Source organism: Tachyglossus aculeatus, chromosome 22, assembly GCF_015852505.1.
Source record: "Tachyglossus aculeatus isolate mTacAcu1 chromosome 22, mTacAcu1.pri, whole genome shotgun sequence".
Taxonomy (NCBI): domain Eukaryota; kingdom Metazoa; phylum Chordata; class Mammalia; order Monotremata; family Tachyglossidae; genus Tachyglossus; species Tachyglossus aculeatus.
Window position 1 is genome coordinate 38,236,108 of NC_052087.1, and position 20,554 is coordinate 38,256,661.

Below are 20,554 nucleotides of genomic sequence, written 5' to 3' on the forward strand. Positions count from 1 at the left end.
TCTCTATATGTTGCCAACTTGTACTTCCCAAGGCTTAGTACAGTGCTCTGCACACAGTAAGCGCTCAATAAATACGATTGATTGATTGATTGATTGATCGAGCCAGCCAGGTACTCTGAGGACTGGCCCCAGCTGAGTGTCACTGGCCGTGTACTGGGTCGGAGTTGACAAGGAGCAGCCTGGCCAGAGAGTGGGAGCAGGGAGACTGACTGGGATTAATGGTTCGGCTCCAGCAAGGCCCCGGGGGACCAGGCTAGACCGAGGGACCGGAGGCAACAGAGAGAGACTAAGGGAAGCGGCCCGGCTGACCAGTTCGGACCCCGTCGGTTCCCTCTGCCCCCCAGGAGTAGACTGGATCTGGAAGCTTCAGCTGAAACTTGGGGTGATGCCTGTTTGAATATCCCACAAAGACCGGGCAAAGCCAGATGGAAAAATTGTCTGAAGTGGCCATCTTGGTTTCTTCTGAACTTAATAATAATAATAATGGCATTTATTAAGTGCTTACTATGTGCACTATTCTAAGCGCTGGGGGAGATACAAGGTGATCAAGTTGTCCCACGGGGGGCTCACAGTCTTCATCCCCATTTTACAGATGAGGGAACTGAGGCACAGAGAAGTTAAGTGACTTGCCCAAAGTCATCCAGCGGACAAGTGGCGGAGCCGGGATTTTAACCCATGACTTCCGACTCCAAAGCCCAGGCTCTTTCCACTGAGCCACGCTGCTTCTCTAGAGTCTAGAGTCCTCTAGGACTAGGGCTGCCTCCATTAGCTGTCAGCTGGGTGACTTTGGGCAAGTCACTTCACTTCTCTGGGCCTCATTTACCTCATCTGTAAAATGGGGATTAAGACTGTGAGCCACCCGTGGGACAACCTGATCAGCTTGTAACCTCCCCAGTGCTTAGAACAGTGCTTTGCACATAGTAAGCGCTTAATAAATGTCATTATTATTATTATTATTATATGGTCCCTCAGACCTGGGTTTTTCCTCCGGTCGAACAAGTGCCATGCAATAATAATAATTATTATTGTGGTATTTTTTTAAGCGCTCACTATGTTCCAGGCACCGTACTAAGGGCCGGGGCAGAAATGAAATAACTGGGTCGGACACGGTCCCTGTCCCGCACGGGGCCTCACAGTCTTAACCCCCATTTTACAGTTGGGGAAACTGAGGCCGAGAGAAGTGACTTGCCCAAGGTCACACAGCTGACGAATGGTGGAGCTGGGATTAGAAACCAGATCCTTCTGACTCCCAAGCCCTTGCTTTGCTCTCTAGGCCATGCTGCTTCTGTGTGAATGCTATGTGTGTGGAACTCACAGAACGTGAGATATTACTCAGTCCAACCCTCTCAGGGGTATCGCTGTAGCTCTTGTTCTTTTCAATGAGAACAAGGACGAGCGCGTATTATGTGTTGCTAGTATTCAAGGTCGTTTATTGATAAAAATTAGTCATGTTCCCATCACCTCCCTTCTCTCCTTCTCCAGCCCATCCCGCACCCTCCGCTCCTCTGCCACAAACCTTCTCTCTGTACCTCGTTCTCGCCTGTCCCGCCGTCGACCCCCTGCCCACGTCCTCTCCCTGGCCCGAATGCCCTCCCTCCACACATCCGCCAAGCTAGCTCTCTTCCTCCCTTCAAAGCCCTACTGAGAGCTCACCTCCTCCAAGAGGCCTTCCCAGACTGAGCCCCCTTTTTCCTCTCCTCCTCCCCATCTCCCCCCACCCTACCTCCTTCCCCTCCCCACAGCACCTGTATATATGTTTGTACAGGTTTATTACTCTATTTATTTTACTTGTACATATTTACTATTCTATTTATTTTGTTAATGATGTGCATTTAGCTTCAATTCGATTTGTTCTGACGACTTGACGCCTGTCTACATGTTTTGTTTTGTTATCGGTCTCCCCCTTCTAGACTGTGACCCCGTTGTTGGGTAGGGACTGTCTCTATATGTTGCCAACTTGTACTCCCCAAGTGCTTAGTACAGTGCTCTGCACACAGTAAGCGCTCAATAAATACGATTGAATGAATGAATGAATGAATCAGTGTTAGTTTTTCATTTCAGATCTATCAACTGTTCCTCTTCCTTCCCATCACCCGAACTGAGAGGTAGAGGGGCAGTCGCTGGAGTGCTTTCCCCACCTGAGGTGAGGGATGGAGGTTGTGTAGCCCTTTGAGTGGTACCTTTACAAAAAAAAAATTGCACTCCGCGCTCCCTGGGGTAGGGACCACCACGATCACCACCATCAGCATCATCGCCAGAGCTTAGGGGAGTTCAGGGAGTCTCCACCCAATACAGATCCTCTCTCTCCCCTGTGGTTGGCGATTAGCAAATAGGCGCCGGCTGACTGGTGACTTGCCCCAAAGCAGGAAGGGGAAACTGAGTCTGGGTGATTTCCACTCTTCCCCCCGCCAAACTGTCACACAGTCCCATCCACACAAACGTCTCCACACACCCACCAACTTACAGAATCTGTCCGGTCCTTTATCTATCTCGCCACCAACCTCTCGCCCCCATCCCGCCTTTGGCCTGGAATGCCCTCCCTCCTCATATCCGACAGACGGTTACTCTCTCCACCCTTCGCCCACCCTTTATTGAAGGCCCATCTCCTCTAAGAGGCCTTCCCTGACTAAGCCCTCCTTTCCTTTTCTCCACTCCCACTCTGACTTGCTCCTTTTATTCATCCCCCTTCCCAGCCCTACAGCACTTAGGTCCATGTCTGTCGTTTATTTCTATTAATGTCTGCCTCCCCTTCTAGGTTGCAGACTCGTTGCGGGTGGGGAATGCATCTGTTTATTGTTCCACCATACTCTCCCAAGCACTTCGTACAGTGCCGTGCACACAGTAAGCGCTCAATAAATACGGTCGACAGACCGACCGACTGGCTGGTCGGCACTGGCTTGGGCAACCAGCAGTTTTTGCTCCTAACCACAAAGCCAGACAGCCGTGTTTCTTATTCCCAGGTCTTTATTGAGCAGACACTACGTGTCTGGTGGGTAGCAGCACAGAATGGGGTGAGCTACAGTGTCTGCTCTAGCGGAGACCATTGGGTAGAGAGGCAAGCTGGGACCAGACCGGCAGGTGGGCTGGGAAGACTGGGACATCCAAGTGGGAGCTGGATTAGGACGAGTGGCTGGGATTGGGAATGGGGCTGGCAGGGGAGATGATGGTCGGGGGAGGGTCCCTTGGCGGTTGTGTGGATGGAAGAGGAAAAGCCGAGAGCAGGAAAAAGGAGCTGGGAGGTGAGAGAAGGTTTTCTCGGTCAGGGTGAGGAGAGTGAGTTGGGGACGGTGAGGAGATGTGGGCCAGGAGGTGGGATATGAGTGCCACGAGAAGCAGCTTGGCTAAGTGGCTAGAGCCTGGGCCTGAGAATCAGAAGGACCTGGGTTCTAATCCTGTCTGCTGTGTGACCTTGGGCAAGTCACTAAACTCCGTGCCTCAGTTACCTCATCTGTAAAAAATGGGGATGAGGAGTGTGACCCCCAAAGTGGGGCAGGGACTGTGTCTAATCTGATTAATTTATATCTACCCCAGTGCTCAGAACAGTGCTTGCGCATAGTAAGCGCTTAACAAGTACCATAATAATTATTATTACATGAGTCCTGGACCCCAAGGATGTGGGGTCGGGATTTGGGAGCAGAAGATGTGGGAAGCAAGAGCAGGGTTTAAAGAGAGAAACGAGGCCCTTGGAAAGTTGGTCAAGTGAGGGTCTGACAGGTAAAGCCTTGGGATTTTGAAGGGCCGTTTCAAACTGGCTCTTTTCCCAACACAAAATGGGGCAGGTGTGGTTTTTGGGCCCCGGGTGGTCCAGAGGCGGGGGAGGGTGGAGGGTCTGCCAGAAGGAGCCGGGGGACAGGACGGTGCGGGTATGTTCCCCTAGTCTTCTGGGATCAATCAATCAATCAATCAATCAATCGTATTTATTGAGCGCTTACTATGTGCAGAGCACTGTACTAAGCGCTTGGGAAGTACAAATTGGCAACACATAGAGACAGTCCCTACCCAACAGTGGGCTCACAGTCTAAAAGGGGGAGACGGAATGGGATGATTTCTGGGATGATTTCATCAGCAGCCGGAGAGAGCCAGCAATGCAGGGCTTAACTGGTGTCCTTGGCCAAGTCATGGTAATGAAGGGAAATCTTCATTTTGTAGTCTTCTTTGTCTTTCTTTCTCCCTCTTTTCCTAGAAGAGGAAAGGAATCCCCAAGCGAGGTCCGGGGGCCAAAGGGGATCTTGGCAAAGAGCCGCCGCACCCGTTCCTCCACCCCCCATTGTGCTGAAGGTCAGGAAAGGCCCAGGTGAGAGATGTCTGGGTACAGACTCCTTCCCCACCCCACAATCGGGGGGCTGGGTTCTTGTCCTGTCCTCTCACAGGGCCTCAGTTTCTCCTCCTGCTAAATGGGGAGAATCTTCCTAGGATTAAGGTAAGGAGCGAGACTGTGTTGATGCTCGGAAAGAGCCAAGGGCCCAAAAGGAGTCTGGGCAATGAGCCTCTTTGGGAGTCTGGAGGGATGATGGGGGGCGGGGGGGGGACCATTGGGAAAGGCCGCATAGGCCTGGAGAAAGTGCCAACCTGTTCTCCACATCTTCGATGGTCTCTGGCAACGGCACGTTGAGGGTCTCTGGCAGTAAGAGGGAGGCGCTGCCCGCCACAATGGGCACTGTTCCGTAGATGATGAAGGGGATGAACGGGGACACCTCCCCTATGATCTTGACCAAGGGGGCCAGCATGCTCCCCACCCGCGTCCAGGTGTTGCAGATCCCCATAGCAGTCTGCCTGTGTGCGGAGAGGAGCCGGTCAGAGCCGGTAGGCCAGGACTGAGAGTCAGAGTAATAATAATAATGATGACATACGTTAATCGCTTACTATGTGCAAAGCACTGTTCTAAGCACTGGGTGGGGATACGAGGTGATCAGGTTGTCCCACGGGGGGCTCACAGTCTTCATCTTCCTCCCTTCAAAGCCCTACTGAGAGCTCACCTCCTCCAGGAGGCCTTCCCAGACTGAGCCCCTTCCTTTCTCTCCCCCTCGTCCCCCTCTCCATCCCCCATCTTACCTCCTTCCCTTCCCCACAGCACCTGTATATATGTATATATGTTTGTACATATTTATTACTCTATTTATTTATTTTACTTGTACATATCTATTTTATTTATTTTATTTTGTTAGTATGTTTGGTTTTGTTCTCTGTCTCCCCCTTTTAGACTGTGAGCCCACTGTTGGGTAGGGACTGTCTCTATATGTTGCCAACTTGTACTTCCCAAGCGCTTAGTACAGTGCTCTGCACACAGTAAGCGCTCAATAAATACGATTGATTGATTCATCCCCATTTTGCAGATGAGGGAACTGAGGCACAGAGAAGTGAAGTGACCTGCCCCAAAGTCACACAGCTGACAAGTGGTGGAGCTGGGATTCGAACCCATGACCAAGCCCGGGCTCTTTCCACTGAGCCATGCTACTTCTAGTCAGAAGACCCAGGTCCCAGCCCCCGTTCTACCACTTGCTGGCTGGGTGACCTTGGGCCAGTCACTTCGCTTCTCGGGGGCCTCAGTGCCTTCATCTGTAAAATGGGGAGGGGGGATAAAACATCTGTTCTCCCTCCCCCTGAATAATAATAATAATAATTGTGGTATGTGTTAAGCGCTTACTATGTGCCTGGCACTGTTCTAAGCACTGGTTAGAAGATAATCAGGTTGGACACAGTCCCTGTGCCACATAGGACTCACAGTCTTAATCCCCATTTTACAGATGAGGGAACTGAGGCCCAGAGAAGTGAAGTGACCGACCCAAGGTCACTTAGCAGACAAGTGCTCTATCCACTAGGCCATGCTGTACAGCCCAGGACCGAGAGTCGGCAAATCAAGGTTCAGGGCCCAGTTCTGCCACTTGCTGGTTGGGTGACCTTGGGCCAGTCACTCCACTTCCTCAGTTCCTTCAGTTGTAAAATCGGGGAGAGGATAAAACACCTGTTGTCTCTTCCTAATAATAATAATAATGGTATTTGATAAGTGCTTACTGTGTGCCAGGTACTGTACTAAATACTGGGATAGATACAAGATGATCAGGTTGGACATAATCCCTGTCCCACATAAGGCTCACAGTCTTCCCCATTCGACAAGGTAACTGTGGCCGAGAGAAGTCAAATGACTTACCCAAAGTCACCCCGCAGACAAGTGGCGGGGCTGGGATTAGAAGCCAGGTTCTTCTGACTCTCAGGCTCGTGCTCTGTCCACTAAGCCACGTTCCTCCTCCCTTTTGGAACAGGGACTGTGTTCAACCCAAAATTACCTTTTAACTACCCCAGCGTTTGATACAGTGCCTTGGTACATAGTAAGCGCTAAAGAGATACCACAATTATTATTATTATTTTGGAGTCAGAGGTCATGGGTTCAAATCCTGACTCCGCCACTTGTCAGCTGTGTGACTTTGGGCAACTTTTCTGTGCCTCCGTTACTCATCTGTAAAATGGGGATTAAGACGGTGAGCCCCACACGGGACAACCTGATCACCTTGTAACCTCCTCAGCGCTTAGAACAGTGCTTTGCACATAGTAAGCACTTAATAAATGCCATTATTATTACTATTATTATTATTAGACCCCCATGTGGGACAGGGACAGTGTTTGATCTGATTATCTTCTGTCTACCCCAGCATTTAGCACAGCGCTTGGTATACAGTATGCACTTAATAAATGTTACTTTGATAATTGTGCTGGCTTCTCAGAGGGGATCTCTGACAGGCCCATAGTGGCGTTCTCCCCTTTCTGCTCCAAAGTGCATTCTCACAGTTGTTCCAGCCCTGACTCTTCCTCACCCAAGCTCTTTTCCCGGATGCAAAACATTTTATTGAACTCCACTTGTGCTTACAGCAGATGGAACACAGTCCCCAGACCCAGAGGAGGCTCACTCAACCCCTTCTTTGAGGGGGAACGTGGCTGCCACACATTTGGGGAGTGGAAAGTGGGAAGAGCCCAATGGGGAGTGGGAAGTGGGAGGAGACCAATGGGCAGCGGGATGTGGGAGACCAAAGGGGAGTGGGAAGCTGGAAGAGGCCAGTGGGAAGTGGGAGAAGGCCAATGGGGAGTGGGAATTTGGAGTAGATCACTGGGGAATGGGAAATAGGAGTAGACCAATAGGGAGTGGAAAATGGGAATGGACCAAAGGGAAGTAAGTAGGAAGAGTTGGTGGGTTAAGGGGGCCTTGAGGCATTAGGGCTGTTTGGAAGAAAGTGGAACAGGATCATCTGGGGAGGGAAGGGAACTAGTAAGGAGAAGAGTTCTAGGGGTGGGGGCTTGATAGTGGTAACGGGGCCCTGCCAACTCTTTCTCCCACCGTGGAGCCCTCCGTCAACTCAGGACGCTTTCACCTACCGGATCACTGTCGGGTAGAGCTCCCCGGTGTAGAGGAAGACGCAGCTAAAGGAAGCCGAGAGACACCCCTTTCCAAACACTGCCAACCCAGTCCTCAAGGTCTGCAGCTCTGGGGAGAAGGAGACGAAGACATCAGAACCCCTAGAAGCCGGAGTCTGCTACAGCACAGCTGAAGGGCTCTGAGTTCGGTTGGAGTGTCGGTCAATCAGTCATATTTATCGAGGGCTTCCTGTGTGCAGAGCCCTGTGCTAAGCTCTGGGGAGAGTACATTATAACAATAAACCAACACGTTCCCTGCCCACAACAAGCTTACAGTCTAGAGGGGGAGACAGATGTTGATAATAATAATAATAATATTAATGGCATTTATTAAGCACTTACTATGTGCTAAGCGCTGTTCTAAGTGCTGGCACTGTTCTAAGCGCTGAATCTAAGGGCCAAGTCCCACTCTTCTTCTCTTATCCTTGGGATGCCTTCACACCCGGGCAAAACAATCTTTTATTTCTTTGTTAAGTGGTTGCTATGCATCAGGCACTGTACTAAGCACTGGGGTAGATACAAGTTAATCAGGTTGGACACGGTCCATGTCCCACATGAGGCGCACAGTCTTAATCCCCATTTTACAGATGAGGCACGGAGAAGTTTAGCGGCTTGCCCAAGGTCACACAGCAGACGAGTGGTAGAGCAGGGATTAGAACCCAGATCCTTTTGACTCCCACACCCATGGTCCTATCCATTAGGCCACACTGCTTCTCACTCCTCTCTTCCCACTCTGTCACCTTTGGACTTGTTGGATTCCCCAGAGTTCCCAGAATGGATAAGTGCCTGCAATCCCCATATATAAAAAGGGATTAAAAGGCTTTTGTTTTGTTTTGGAAACCCTGCTGCTCTCCAGCCTACCTTTTTACGGTATTTGTTAAGCCCTTACTATGTGCTATCAATCAATCAATCAATCAATCAATCAATCAATTGTATTTATTGAGCACTTACTGTGTGCAGAGCACTGTACTAAGCGCTTGGGAAGTACAAGTTGGCAACATATAGAGATGGTCCCTACCCAACAGTGGGCTCACAGGCACTGTACTAAATTCTGGGGTAGATACAAGATAATCAGGTTGGACTCAGTCCATTTCCTATAACGGGGCTCATGGTCTTAATCCGTATTTAACAGATGAGGTAACTGAGACAGAGAGAAGTTAAGTGATTTGCCCAAAGTCACAGAAGTGTGATTTTATATGTGTGTATATATATATGCATACCACTTAACAAATTATTAAGTGCTTATTATGTGTCAAACACTGTTCTAAGCACTGAGGTAGGTACAAGTTAATTAGGTCAAACACAACCCTTGTCCCACATAGGGCTCAGAGTTGAAGTAGGAAGGAGAACAGGTATTTCATCCTCATTTTACAGTTGAAGAAGCGGAGGCACAGAGAAGTGAAGTGACTTGTCCAAGGTCACGCAGCAAGGAATTGACAGACCTTAAATTAGAACCCAGGTCCTCTGACTTCCAGGACTGCACTCTTTTCACTAGGGCAAAAATTTGTTTTCATCTGGATCGAAGAACATAGTGGTTCAGCAGAGCCGTTTGACAGTGGTCACTACAGGATTCATTCATTCAATCGTATTTACTGAGCATTTACTGTGTTCAAAGCACTGTACTAAGCACTTGATGCTTGGGGGTGGGGTGGGGTGGGGCAGGGGGAGGACCAGGTGATGTGTCTTTCCTCCTCCTTTTCATCCTTCCCAGGACATTTTTTAATATCACAAATATTTTCTTCTGGTAACCCATCCTAAACCTCTTATCTATGAATCCAAACTTTTCTTGAAACTTTTAACACATCCAACTTTTCCCCTTAATAACCTGTAATAAACATACCCTCTGGGAATGTACCCAAACCCATCTGGAACCTAATGATATCCTTTGCCTGAACAACTTTCCTCTATCTAATGAATCCCATATGTTTATTACCCGCTGGGCAAAAAAAAATGTGTCTTCTTTTGATTGCCTTGACCCTTCAACCTTTAAGTTTCAACAAATACCCTCTAGTTCTGGCTGTTGTGGGATTTGTTAAACTCAACTGGCTTTCCCCTTATCCACGTCCCCTCTCGGCCCAATCTTTTCCATCTAGCCTTGTGTGGAAAATTGCTCCATCTCCCGGGATTGTTCTCATTGTCCTTTTCTGAATCTTTTCCAGCTTCTCTTGATCCTTTGTAAAAACTGGTGGTCTCTCTTCATTTGGAGGAATTCCGGCACTTCTTCGCTAGCCCCTAGGACTTCTCCACTCTTTCCCCTTTCCGCCCTAGAACTGGAACCATATTCACAGTGTAGCTACATCATGGGTTTTTTTTTTTAATAGAAGCAGAAAATCAGACTTGTTTTGGAAACTGCTGCAGTTCTCCAGCCTTCCTTTTTTTTTGTTTTTGTTTTTAATGGTATTTGTTAAGCTCTTACTATGTTCCAGGTATGGGGTATATCCAAGCTAATCAGGTTGAACACAGTCCATGACCCATTTGGGGCTCACAGTCTTAATCCCCATTTTACAGATGAGGTCCCTACCCAACAACGGGCTCACAGTCTTGAAGGGGGAGAATCCCTGACCAGCAGCTCAGAGCCTCTGTTTTATTGTACTCTCCACACAGTAAGCAATCAATACGATTGACTGACTCTCATCCCACAGTCGAGAGTTAGATAATTTTTCATTAAGAGATGATTAAAACTCCTCTGCCCCTTATCTGCTCATTCATCCCTTTGAAATGTTTGGAAAGCGTTGGCCTGAGAGTCGGATTTATGCTCAGTTATCAGAATTGGTGTCTGTGTATCAGAATCCATTTTGGGCCGCTAATGATGTGTTTGGGGAAGCACCCTGAAATGTGTGTGGAAAAGGCTTCAGATTTCATTCGTTCATTCAGTCATATTTACTGAGCGCTGACTGTGCACAGAGCACCGTACTAAGCATTTGGGAGACTACAATGTAACAATAAACAGACATATTCCCTGCCCACACCCCCTCTAGATTGTGAGAAGCAGCACTGTCTTGCGGGTAGGATTCAGCCCCGGGGAGTCAGAAGCACCTGGGTTCTAATCCTGGCTCTGCCACTTCTCTGCTTTGTGACCTTGAGCAAGTCACTTCACTTCTCCGGGCTTCATTTACCTCAATTATTCAGTGGGGATTAAGATGGTGAGCCCCACATGGGACAAGGACTATGTCCAACCTGACGAGCTTTGTATCTACCTCAGCCCACGGTACAGGGCCTGGAATGATGATGGCATTTATTAAGCGCTTACTATGTGCAGAGCACTGTTCTAAGCACTGGGGAGGTTACAAGGTGATCAGGTTGTCCCACGGGGAGCTCACAGTCTTAATCCCCATTTTACAGATGAGGGAACTGAGGCCCAGAGAAGTGAAGTGACTGGTCCAAAGTCACTCAGCTGACAAGTGGCGGAGCCGGGATTTGAACCCATGACCTCTGACTCCAAAGCCCGAGCTCTTTCCACTGAGCCACGCTGCTTCTCAACGTAGTACAACATGGAACATAGTAAGTGCTTAGAAGGTATCATTAAACAAAATTGCTCGTTGTGGGCAGGGGATGTGTCTACCCCCTGTTTTATTGTACTCTCCCAAGTGCTTAGTACAGTGCTCTGCACACAGTAGGCACTCAATAAATATTATTAATTTGTGCAGAAAATATTGTGGGAAACATTTGTGCCTGAATGTGCATTCTGGCCTCAGAAAAGAGACATTTCTGGATTCTAAAGCCATCACTCTTCCCTGTGATCATCTTCTGCCTCCTTGATTGGGTGGGGAGGGGAGGGGGGCTTTACCAGGGTAGGGATGGAGACCGTGAACCCCCCCACCATGGGGTTCTGTGTCTGGCCTGATTATCCCCTCTACCTGATTATCAATCAATCAATCAATCATATTTATTGAGCGCTTACTGTGTGCAGAGCACTGTACTAAGCGCTTGGGAAGTCCAAGTTGGCAACATATAGAGACAGTCCCTACCCAACAGTGGGCTCACAGTCTAAAAGGGGGAGACAGAGAGCAAAACCAAACATACTAACAAAATAAAATAAATAGAATAGATATGTACAAGCAAAATAAATAAATAGAGTAATAAATATGTACAAACATATACAGAAGCAGTATGGCTTACTGGAAAGAGCCCGGGCTTAGGAGTCAGAGGTAGTGGGTTCTAATCCCGGCACCCTTGTCAGCTGTGTGACCTTGGGCAAGTCACTTCACTTCTCTGGGCCTCAGTTCCCTCATCGGTAAAATGGGGATGAAGACTGTGAGCCCCACGTGGGACAACCTGATTACCCTGTATCCTCCCCAGCGCCTAGAACAGTGCTCGGCACATAGTAAGTGCTTAACAAATACCAACATTATTATTATTATTACCCCAGTGCTTGGTACAGTGTTTGGCACATAGTAAGCACTTAAAAAACACCACAGTTATTATTACTGAAAGCAGGGTACTCTGCTGCTCATCTCACTGTTTGCATCTTTTCAATCACTCAGTTGTATTTATTGAGCACTTACTGTGTGCAGGTCGCTATACTGAGCACTTTTTTTTCCCCTTTTTTGTACGTATCCCAGGCGCCTGGGACAGGGCCGGGCATCCAGGAGTGTCCTGGTCAATACCGTTCAATAACTGATAAATTAAAAACGTGAGGCAGAGTGGCTTAATGGAAAGAGCCCGGGCTTGGGAGTCAGAGGTCATGGGTTTTAATCCCTGCTCTGCCACTTATCAGTTGTGTGATTTTGGGCAAGTCACTTCACTTCTCTGCTGCTCAGTGACCTCATCTGTAAAATGGGGGTGAACACTGTGAGCCCCCCGTGGGACAACCTGATCACCTTGTAACCTCCCCAGAGCCAAGAACAGTGCTTTGCACATAGTAAGCGCCTAATAAATGCCATCATTCTCTGTTGCTCAGTGACCTCATCTGTAAAATGGGGATGAAGACTGTGAGCCCTACGTGGGACAACCTGATTACCTTATATTGACCCCGATGTATAGAACAGTGCTTGGCACATAGTAAGCGTTTAACAAATACCATCATCATCATCATTATTATTCAGTGCTTAGAACGGTGCCCAATGCTTAGAACAGTGCTTTGCACATAGTAAAGAGGCATTTTCATAAATGCCATTATTATTATTATTACTATTGCTATGGCTATTGATGCTCATATGTATGTTGGGGCAAGTACCTGGGATGTCAGGGGATCCAAGGAGCAAGCTTGGATTTAGGAGGTCCCCCCGGCCACCTCTACAACTTTTTTTTTTAATGGCGTTTATTAAGCACTTACTACGTGCTTAATAAAGTCACACAGTCCAAAGTCACACAGCTGACAATTGGCAGAGCCGGGATTTGAACCCATGAACTTGCTAAGAGACCTGAGCAGGACACTTCCCCGTGTACACTCCCCTCTGTTTGGTTGAACACCAACACATCACATCCCCTGCTGACGGGTTTCCCACCTGGTACCCTTGAAATGGGATGGGAGGCAGTGGGAACGGGTCTGTCTTGCCTTCTATTATCCTATCTATTAACCACTTTCTATGTGCCAGGAGCTGTACTAAGCGCCGGGGTAGAATACAAGCTAATATAAGCAGCGTGGCTCAGTGGAAGGAGCACGGGCTTTGGAGTCAGAGGCCATGGGTTCAAATAATAGTAATAATAATAATGATGGCATTTATTAAGTGCTTACTATGTGCAGAGCACTGTTCTAAGCGCTGGGGAGGTTACAAGGTGATCAGGTTGTCCCACAGGGGACTCACAGTTTTAATCCCCATTTTACAGATGAGGTAACTGAGGCCCAGAGAAGTGAAGTGACTTGCCCAAAGTCACACACCTGATGGTTGGCAGAGCTGGGCTCAGTGGAAAGAGCATGGGCTTTGGAGTCAGAGGTCATGGGTTCAAATCCAGGCTCCGCCAATTTTCAGCTGGATGAGTTTGGGCAAGTCACTTCACTTCTCTGGGCCCCAGTTACCTCATCTGTAAAATGGGGATTAAAACTGTGAGTCCCCTGTGGGACAAACCTTGTAACCTCCCCAGCGCTTAGAACAGTGCTTTGCACATAGTAAGGGCTTAACAAATACCATTATTATTGTTATTATTAACCAGGTTGGATACAGTCCCTGTCCCATTTGGGGCTCGTAGTCTTCATCACCATTTTCAGATGAGGTAACTGAGGCACAAAGTGTGAAGTGTTTTGCCCAAGGCCACACAGCCGACAAGTGGTGGAGCCAGGATTAGAACCCAGGTCCTTCTGACTCCCGGGCTCTCTCCACTGAGCCACTAGCCTTCTTTAAGACCAAATATTTCAAACTTGACTTTGAGGGTATCCCCCAGAGGCTCTCAGTCTGGGAGAAGAGACCAGCTGGTAGACTTGATTGGAGAACTAAAACAACATTTTCACCATCAAAGAGATGTAGCTCCTTGACATTAGAGAGCCCACAGAGTACATTTCCTTAACCTCATAATAGTAAATGTGGTATTTGTTAAGCACTTACATATACCAAGCACTGCACTAAGCGCTGGGGGAGATAAAGGATAATCAGGTTCCACATGGGGCTCCCAGTCTTAGAAGGAGGGAGAGAACCCATTTTGCAGATATGGTAACTGAGGCACAGAGCAGTTAAGTGACTTTCCCAAGGTTGCACAGGGGGTAAGTAACAGAGCCGGGATTAGAACCCAGGTCCTATGATGCCCAGGCCTGTGCTCCTTCTACTAGACCACTCTGCTTCTCCCTTATCTTCCCTTCGGTAAGGAATACCGCAATAGTCCAGACTGTGAGCCCATTGTGGGCAGGGATTGTCTGTATTTGTTGCTGAATTATATTTTCTAAGCGCTTAGTACAGTGCTCTTAGTAAGCTCTTAGTACAGTGCTCCCAGTAAGCGCTCAAAAAATACGATTGAATGAATGAATGAGGGCCATATAGCGACATTAACGATGTTAGAACCCCTGATGGGAAAGCACCGATCTAGAAGCGGCATTGTGGACTGTAAGCTCCTTGTGGGCAGGGAATGTGCCTACTAACTCGGTTCTATGGTCCTCTCCTGAGCACTTAATACAGTGCTCTACCCACAGTAAGCACTCAGTAAATACCATTGATTGATACGAGCTGTCGAGCCCCTTCCTTCCTCTCCCCCTCATCCCCCTCTCCATCCCCCCATCTTACCTCCTTCCCTTCCCCAAAGCACCTGTATATATGTATATATGTTTGTACATATTTATTACTCTATTTATTTATCTATTTATTTTACTTGTACATATCTATTCTATTCATTTTATTTTGTTAGTATGTTTGGTTTTGTTCTCTGTCTCCCCCTTTCAGACTGTGAGCCCACTGTTGGGTAGGGGCTGTCTCTATATGTTGCCAAATTGTACTTCCCAAGCGCTTAGTACAGTGCTCTGCACACAGTAAGCGCTCAATAAATACGATTGATGATGATGATGATGATTCATTCCAGTTGGTGCAGGCAGTGAGGGTGATGTCAGGTGGGTCACAGACTCCTGGGAAAAACCCCTCCGTCCACTGCTTCCCAGGGAAGCCCAGACTCACCGTGGGGTACAAAGATGGTGGACAGGATGACCCCGCCGGCCAGAATCAGGGACATGGCTTGGGTGGTCCGGCGTCCGAGGTAACTGATGGTCAGGATGGCGATGAATTTGGCTGGGATATCGACCCCGCCGAAAATCACCTGGAGCAGGTACACGTTGACTCCAAAGCCCTCCAGGTCCATGGCCAGACTGTAGTAAGCAAAGCCGGTGGCGAACCTGCCAAAGACAGCATGGTGTTCCCGTGGGGTGTCCGCTTCCCTTAAGTTCAATCAATCAATCAATCAATCAATCAATCGTATTTATTGAGCGCTTACTGTGTGCCGAGCACTGTACTAAGCGCTTGGGAAGTACAAGTTGGCAACATATAGGGACGGTCCCTACCCAACAGTGGGCTCACAGTCTAGAAGGGGGAGACAGAGAACAAAACAAAACTCATTAACAAAATAAAATAAATAGAATAGATATGTACAAGTAAAATAAATAAATAAATAGAGTAATAAATACATACAAACATATATACATATATACAGGTGCTGTGGGGAAGGGAAGGAGGTAAGGCGGGGGGGATGGAGAGGGGGACGAGGGGGAGAGGAAGGAAGGGGCTCAGTCTGGGAAGGCCTCCTGGAGGAGGTGAGCTCTCAGCAGGGCCTTGAAGGGAGGAAGAGAGCTAGCTTGGCAGATGGGCAGAGGGAGGGCATTCCGGGCCCGGGGGAGGATGTGGGCTGGGGGTTGATGGCGGGACACGTGAGAACGAGGCCCAGTGAGGAGGTGAGCAGTGGCAGAGGAGCGGAGGGTGTGGGCTGGGCTGGAGAAGGACAGAAGGGAGGTGAGGTAGGAGGGCGCGAGGGGATGGACAGCCTGAAGCCAAAGGTGAGGAGTTTCTGCCTGATGCGTAGGTTGATTGGTAGCCACTGGAGATTTTTGAGTTCCCTGCTGGGCCCTGGATTACCGCCTACGCCAATGTGTCATCGATAGGGAAGCAGCATGGCATAATGAGTGGATAGACCGTAAGCCCATTGTTGGGTAGGGACCGTCTCTGGATGTTGCCAATTTGCACTTCCCAAACACTTAGTACAGTGCTCTGCACACAGTAAGCGCTCAAAAAATACGATTGAAAGAATGAATGAATAAAGCACAGGCCTGCGAGTCAGAACGTTGGAGGTTCTAATCCCGGCTCTGCCACTTAGCTGCTGTGTGGCCTAGAGCAAGTCACTTCACTTCTCTGGGCCTCAGTGACCTCATCTGCAAAATGAGGATTGAGACTATGAGCCCCATGTGGGACAGGAACTGCGTTCAACCTGTGTACGCGGCACCTGTATATATTCATTCATTCATTCAATCATATTTATTGAGCACTTACTGTGTGAGGAGCACTGTACTAAGCTCTTGGGAAGTACAAGTCGGCAACATATAGAGACGGTGCCTACCCAACAACGGGCTCACAGTCTAGAATGTTTGTACAGACTTATCACTCTATTTATTTTACTTGTACATATTTACTATTCTATTAATTTTGTTAATAATGTGCATCTAGCTTTATTTTTATTTATTGTGATGACCTGACACCTGTCCACATGTTTTGTTTTCTTGTCTGTCTCCCCCTTCTAGACTGTGAGCCCATTGTTGGGTAGGGACCATCTCTCTATGTTGCCAACTTGTACTTCCCAAGCGTTTAGTCCAGTCATCATCAATCGTATTTATTGAGTGCTTACTGTGTGCAGAGCACTGTACTAAGCGCTTGGGAAGTACAAGTTGGCAACATATAGAGACAGTCCCTACTCAACCGTGGGCTCACAGTCTAAAAGGGGTGACAGAGAACAAAACCAAACATACTAACAAAATAAAATAGAATAGATATGTACAAGTACAATAAATAAATAAGTAAATAGAGTAATAAATATGTACAAACATATATACATATATACAGGTGCTGTGGGGAAGGGAAGGAGGTAAGATCACAGCAGACATGTGGCGGAGCAGGGATTAGAACCCATGCCCTTGGATTCCCAGGCCCATGCTCTTTCCACTAGGCCACACTGCATCCACCTGAGAGCTCACCTCCTCCAGGAGGCCTTCCCAGACTGAACCCCCCTTTTCCTCTCCTCCTCCTCAATGCCCCCACTCCCTCCCTCTGCCCTACCCTTTTCCCCTCCCCGCAGTACATATTTATTACTCTATTTTATTAATGATGTGTGTATAGCTATAATTCTATTTATTCTGCTGGTATTGACATCTGTCTACTTTTGTCATCTGTCTCCCCCTTCTAGACTTCTAGTCCAGTGCTCTGCACACAGTAAGCGCTCAATAAATACGATTGAATGAATGAATGAATGAACCTGATTAGCTTGTACCCACCCCAACACTTAGTACAGTGCCTGGCACGTGGTAAAGTCCTCAACAAATACCCCAATTATCATTCCCTCCCAGAGGTTGGGGCAGTGCTTAATTCATGGAAAGTGCCTATTAAAGTCTTCATTGATCATCACTGGCCGGTTGGGTGAGATCAGGGTTGGGGATATCCTGGAAGCTGGGAGGCTCCCTGGTTCTCTCCTCAGACTCCTTGCCTCGTCTTACGCTTTCGAGTCGTCTCACGGACACATCTCTCCCAGAACGTCCCACCTCCGTCTGCCATCGTTCTGGTTGTGGATCCATAGAGTTGGTAAATATATGGAATCAATCAATCAATCAATCAATCGTATTTATTGAGCTCTTACCACTCAATAAGTGGTTTACCACTGCCTCCTTCTGTGCAGTAAACTTGGGTCCCTGTCCTCGATTCTCTCCCATGCAGCTGCTGCCCAGCACAGGTGAGTTTTGAGTTGTAGCAGATTGTCTTCCACTTGCTAGCCAGTGCCCAAGCTAGGAATGGAATGGGGAATTCATTCATTCGTTCAATCGTATTTATTGAGCGCTTACCGTGTGCAGAGCACTGTACTAAGCTCTTGGGAAGTACAAGGTGGCAACATAGAGAGCCGGTCCCTACCCAACAGTGGGCTCACAGTCTAGAAGGGGGAGACAGAGAACAAAACAAAACATAGTAACAGAATAAAATAAATAGAATAAATTATGTACAAGTAAAATAAATGGAGTAATAAATACGTACAAACATATATACATATATACAGGTGCTGTGGGGAAGGGAAGGAGGTAAGGTGGGGGGATGGAGAGGGGGAGGAGGGGAAGAGGAAGGAGAGGGTTGAGTGTGGGAAGGCCTCCTGGAGGAGGTGAGCTCTCAGTAGGGCCTTGAAGGGAGGAAGAGAGCTAGCTTGGTGGATGTGGGGAGGGAGGGCATTCCAGGCCAGGGGGATGACGTGGGCCGGGGATGCCTCTGCTTGACTCTCCCTCCCGTAGTCGAGACTGGTGGAGTACTGGAAACTCTCCAGGTGTGACCCTGAGAAACTCCGACTCCTAGATTACAAAAATCATCAGGCGGGACAGTGCAGAGAGGCACTAGCCCCCAGCCCAAGGATTTGGCTCTCTAGTGAAGGAATCCTGGGAGCTGGGGGTCTGGAGGAGCTGGGGCCAGACCCCCAACCTCAAGAGCCTGTAGGGTAATGGAGCACCTCCTTTATATTGCAGGCTGAGCCTCCGGCCTGCCTGGGAAAAAGAGAGCTCCTTGACTTACCACACCAGGGAGATGCAGCAGGTGATGAGACGCAGAGTAGGCGTCCTTAAGAGGTCGACCGCGCTGTGGGAGACCTTGGCGGAGGATATTTCCTTCTGGAGGTTGAAGATGAGTTCCTTGGAGTGGAGAGAAGACTGGTCTCGGCAAAGGCGCTAACTCGTTGTCGTAAGCCCGGGGCGGGAATTTTAGGGTGGGTGGGGATTGGGAAGGAGTGGGCTTCAAAGAGCCAACAGGATGGGCAGGGAATGTGTCTGTTTATTGTTTGTACTCTCCCAGTCTCTTAGTACAGTTCTCTGCACACAGTAAGCGCTCAATAAATACGATCGAATGTCAGAAAGTGGCCATTTGGGGGCTTTTCAGCCCCGCCTGGAAGCCCTCAGGTCTCACGTCTCATCAGAGATCCGGGCTGGGGGGTGAATGGGAGCCCAGATCATGCCACCCTGGGGATCACGCCACACTGGTGACCACAGCCCCTCTCGTCCTGCGAAGGGAGCACCTATGTGTGTCAGTTTGCTATCACTGCTTGGGAGACTCCTGATGGGAGCAAAGGAGAGACGAGTCACCTCGCTCACACCCTCCTCTCTTTGCAGGGGGCAGGATAGGGCTAACTGATTCTTGAGTGGCCGCAAAGTCGTAGGCCATCCATAAACCGTTTTCTTTCCCAGCAGGTTTTGGGTTTGGCTTTTACCTTGCCTAAGGTGTTCCTCCTCTGGTCTACCATTCCCCATGAACCAGACCATGCAAGTATCTGACTGACTAGGACCAGTCTCCCCTATTGGAGCAGGCTGGGAAATCAGAGAGTGGGCTGGGGTGGGGTGTGTGGAGCCAGAGTTAGCTCCTGACCCTCCCAGTAGACATTCCCACAACTCTTCCCCAGCCTGGCTTTTCTGTTTTGTTTTTTTAAATGGTATTTGTTAAGCACTTACTATGTGCGAGGCACTGTACAAAGTGCCGGGATAATAACAATAATAATGATGGCATTTATTAAGCACGAGGGAGGTTACAAGGTGATCAGGTTCTCCCTTGGGGGGCTCACAGTCTTCATCCCCATTTTCCAGATGAGGTAACTGAGGCACAGAGAAGTTAAGTGACTTGCCCAAAGTCACACAGCTGACAGTTGGCAGAGCTGGTATTTGAACCCATGACCTCTGACTCCAAAGCCCGGGCTCTTTCCACTGAGCCACGCTGCTTCTCTACAAGCAGGGAAGGAGAGTGGCCTGAGAAGTAGCATGGCCTAGTGGATAGACCACGGGCCTGGGAATCCGAAGGACCTGGGTTCTAATCCTGGCTCTGCCACTTGTCTGCTACGTGGCCTTGGACAGATCACTTCACTTCCCTGAGCCTCAGTTACCTCATCTGTAAAATGGGGATTAAGATGGTGAGCCTTGTGTGGGACAGGGACTGTGTCCAGTCTAATCAGCTTGTATCTACCCCAGGGCTTAGAACGGTGCCTGCACATAGAAAATGCTCAAAAATACCTTTTTTTAAAAAAAAAAAAAAAGCTAATCAGATTGGACACAGTTCATGTCCCACAAGGACTCAGAGTCTTAATCCCCATTTTACAGATGAAGGGACTGAGGCACAGAGAAGTAAAGTAACTTGCCCAAGGTCACACAGCAGACAAGTGGCAGAGCCAGGATTAGAACCCAGGTCCTTCCGACTACCAGCTCTGTGGTCTAGCCACTAGGCCACACTGGCTCCACTAGGCTTCTGCCTCCCTCCTCATATTCGCTTCAATCCTCAAATATTCTTATCAAACTCCAGCAGCCTCTGAAAACCTGGCACCTGTTACAGAGGGAAAGAGATGGTCTCTTTGAGGAGTACTTCCCAAGGGCTTAGTACAGTGCTGTGCACACAGTAAGCGCTCAATAAATATGATTGATTGATTGATTGATTGATTCCACACCCCCACTCCTCTAGAGCAGCATCTCAGGGCTTTGAGAATTTGGGGGGGTCTTTCCTCTGGGAAATGAGGCAGGGTATAACAGTCT

General features: G+C 48.5%; 1 protein-coding gene across 2 annotated transcripts in view; it reads right to left on the reverse strand.

Annotated features, from left to right (window-relative positions):
* Positions 1–3,959: 3,959 nt before the first annotated feature.
* Positions 3,960–20,554, reverse strand: part of LOC119943357 (solute carrier family 22 member 8-like) — a 51,434-nt gene continuing 34,839 nt past the window's right edge. For both annotated transcript variants that reach the window (XM_038764282.1, XM_038764283.1), the window contains exons 6-10: positions 18,564–18,679; positions 14,940–15,154; positions 7,366–7,474; positions 4,570–4,773; positions 3,960–4,179 (exon numbers count right to left, since the gene is read on the reverse strand). In XM_038764282.1, coding sequence (XP_038620210.1) covers positions 4,095–4,179; positions 4,570–4,773; positions 7,366–7,474; positions 14,940–15,154; positions 18,564–18,679 — 729 coding nt within the window. In that variant the 3' untranslated portion in view covers positions 3,960–4,094. The remainder of the gene's footprint in view (positions 4,180–4,569; positions 4,774–7,365; positions 7,475–14,939; positions 15,155–18,563; positions 18,680–20,554) is intronic.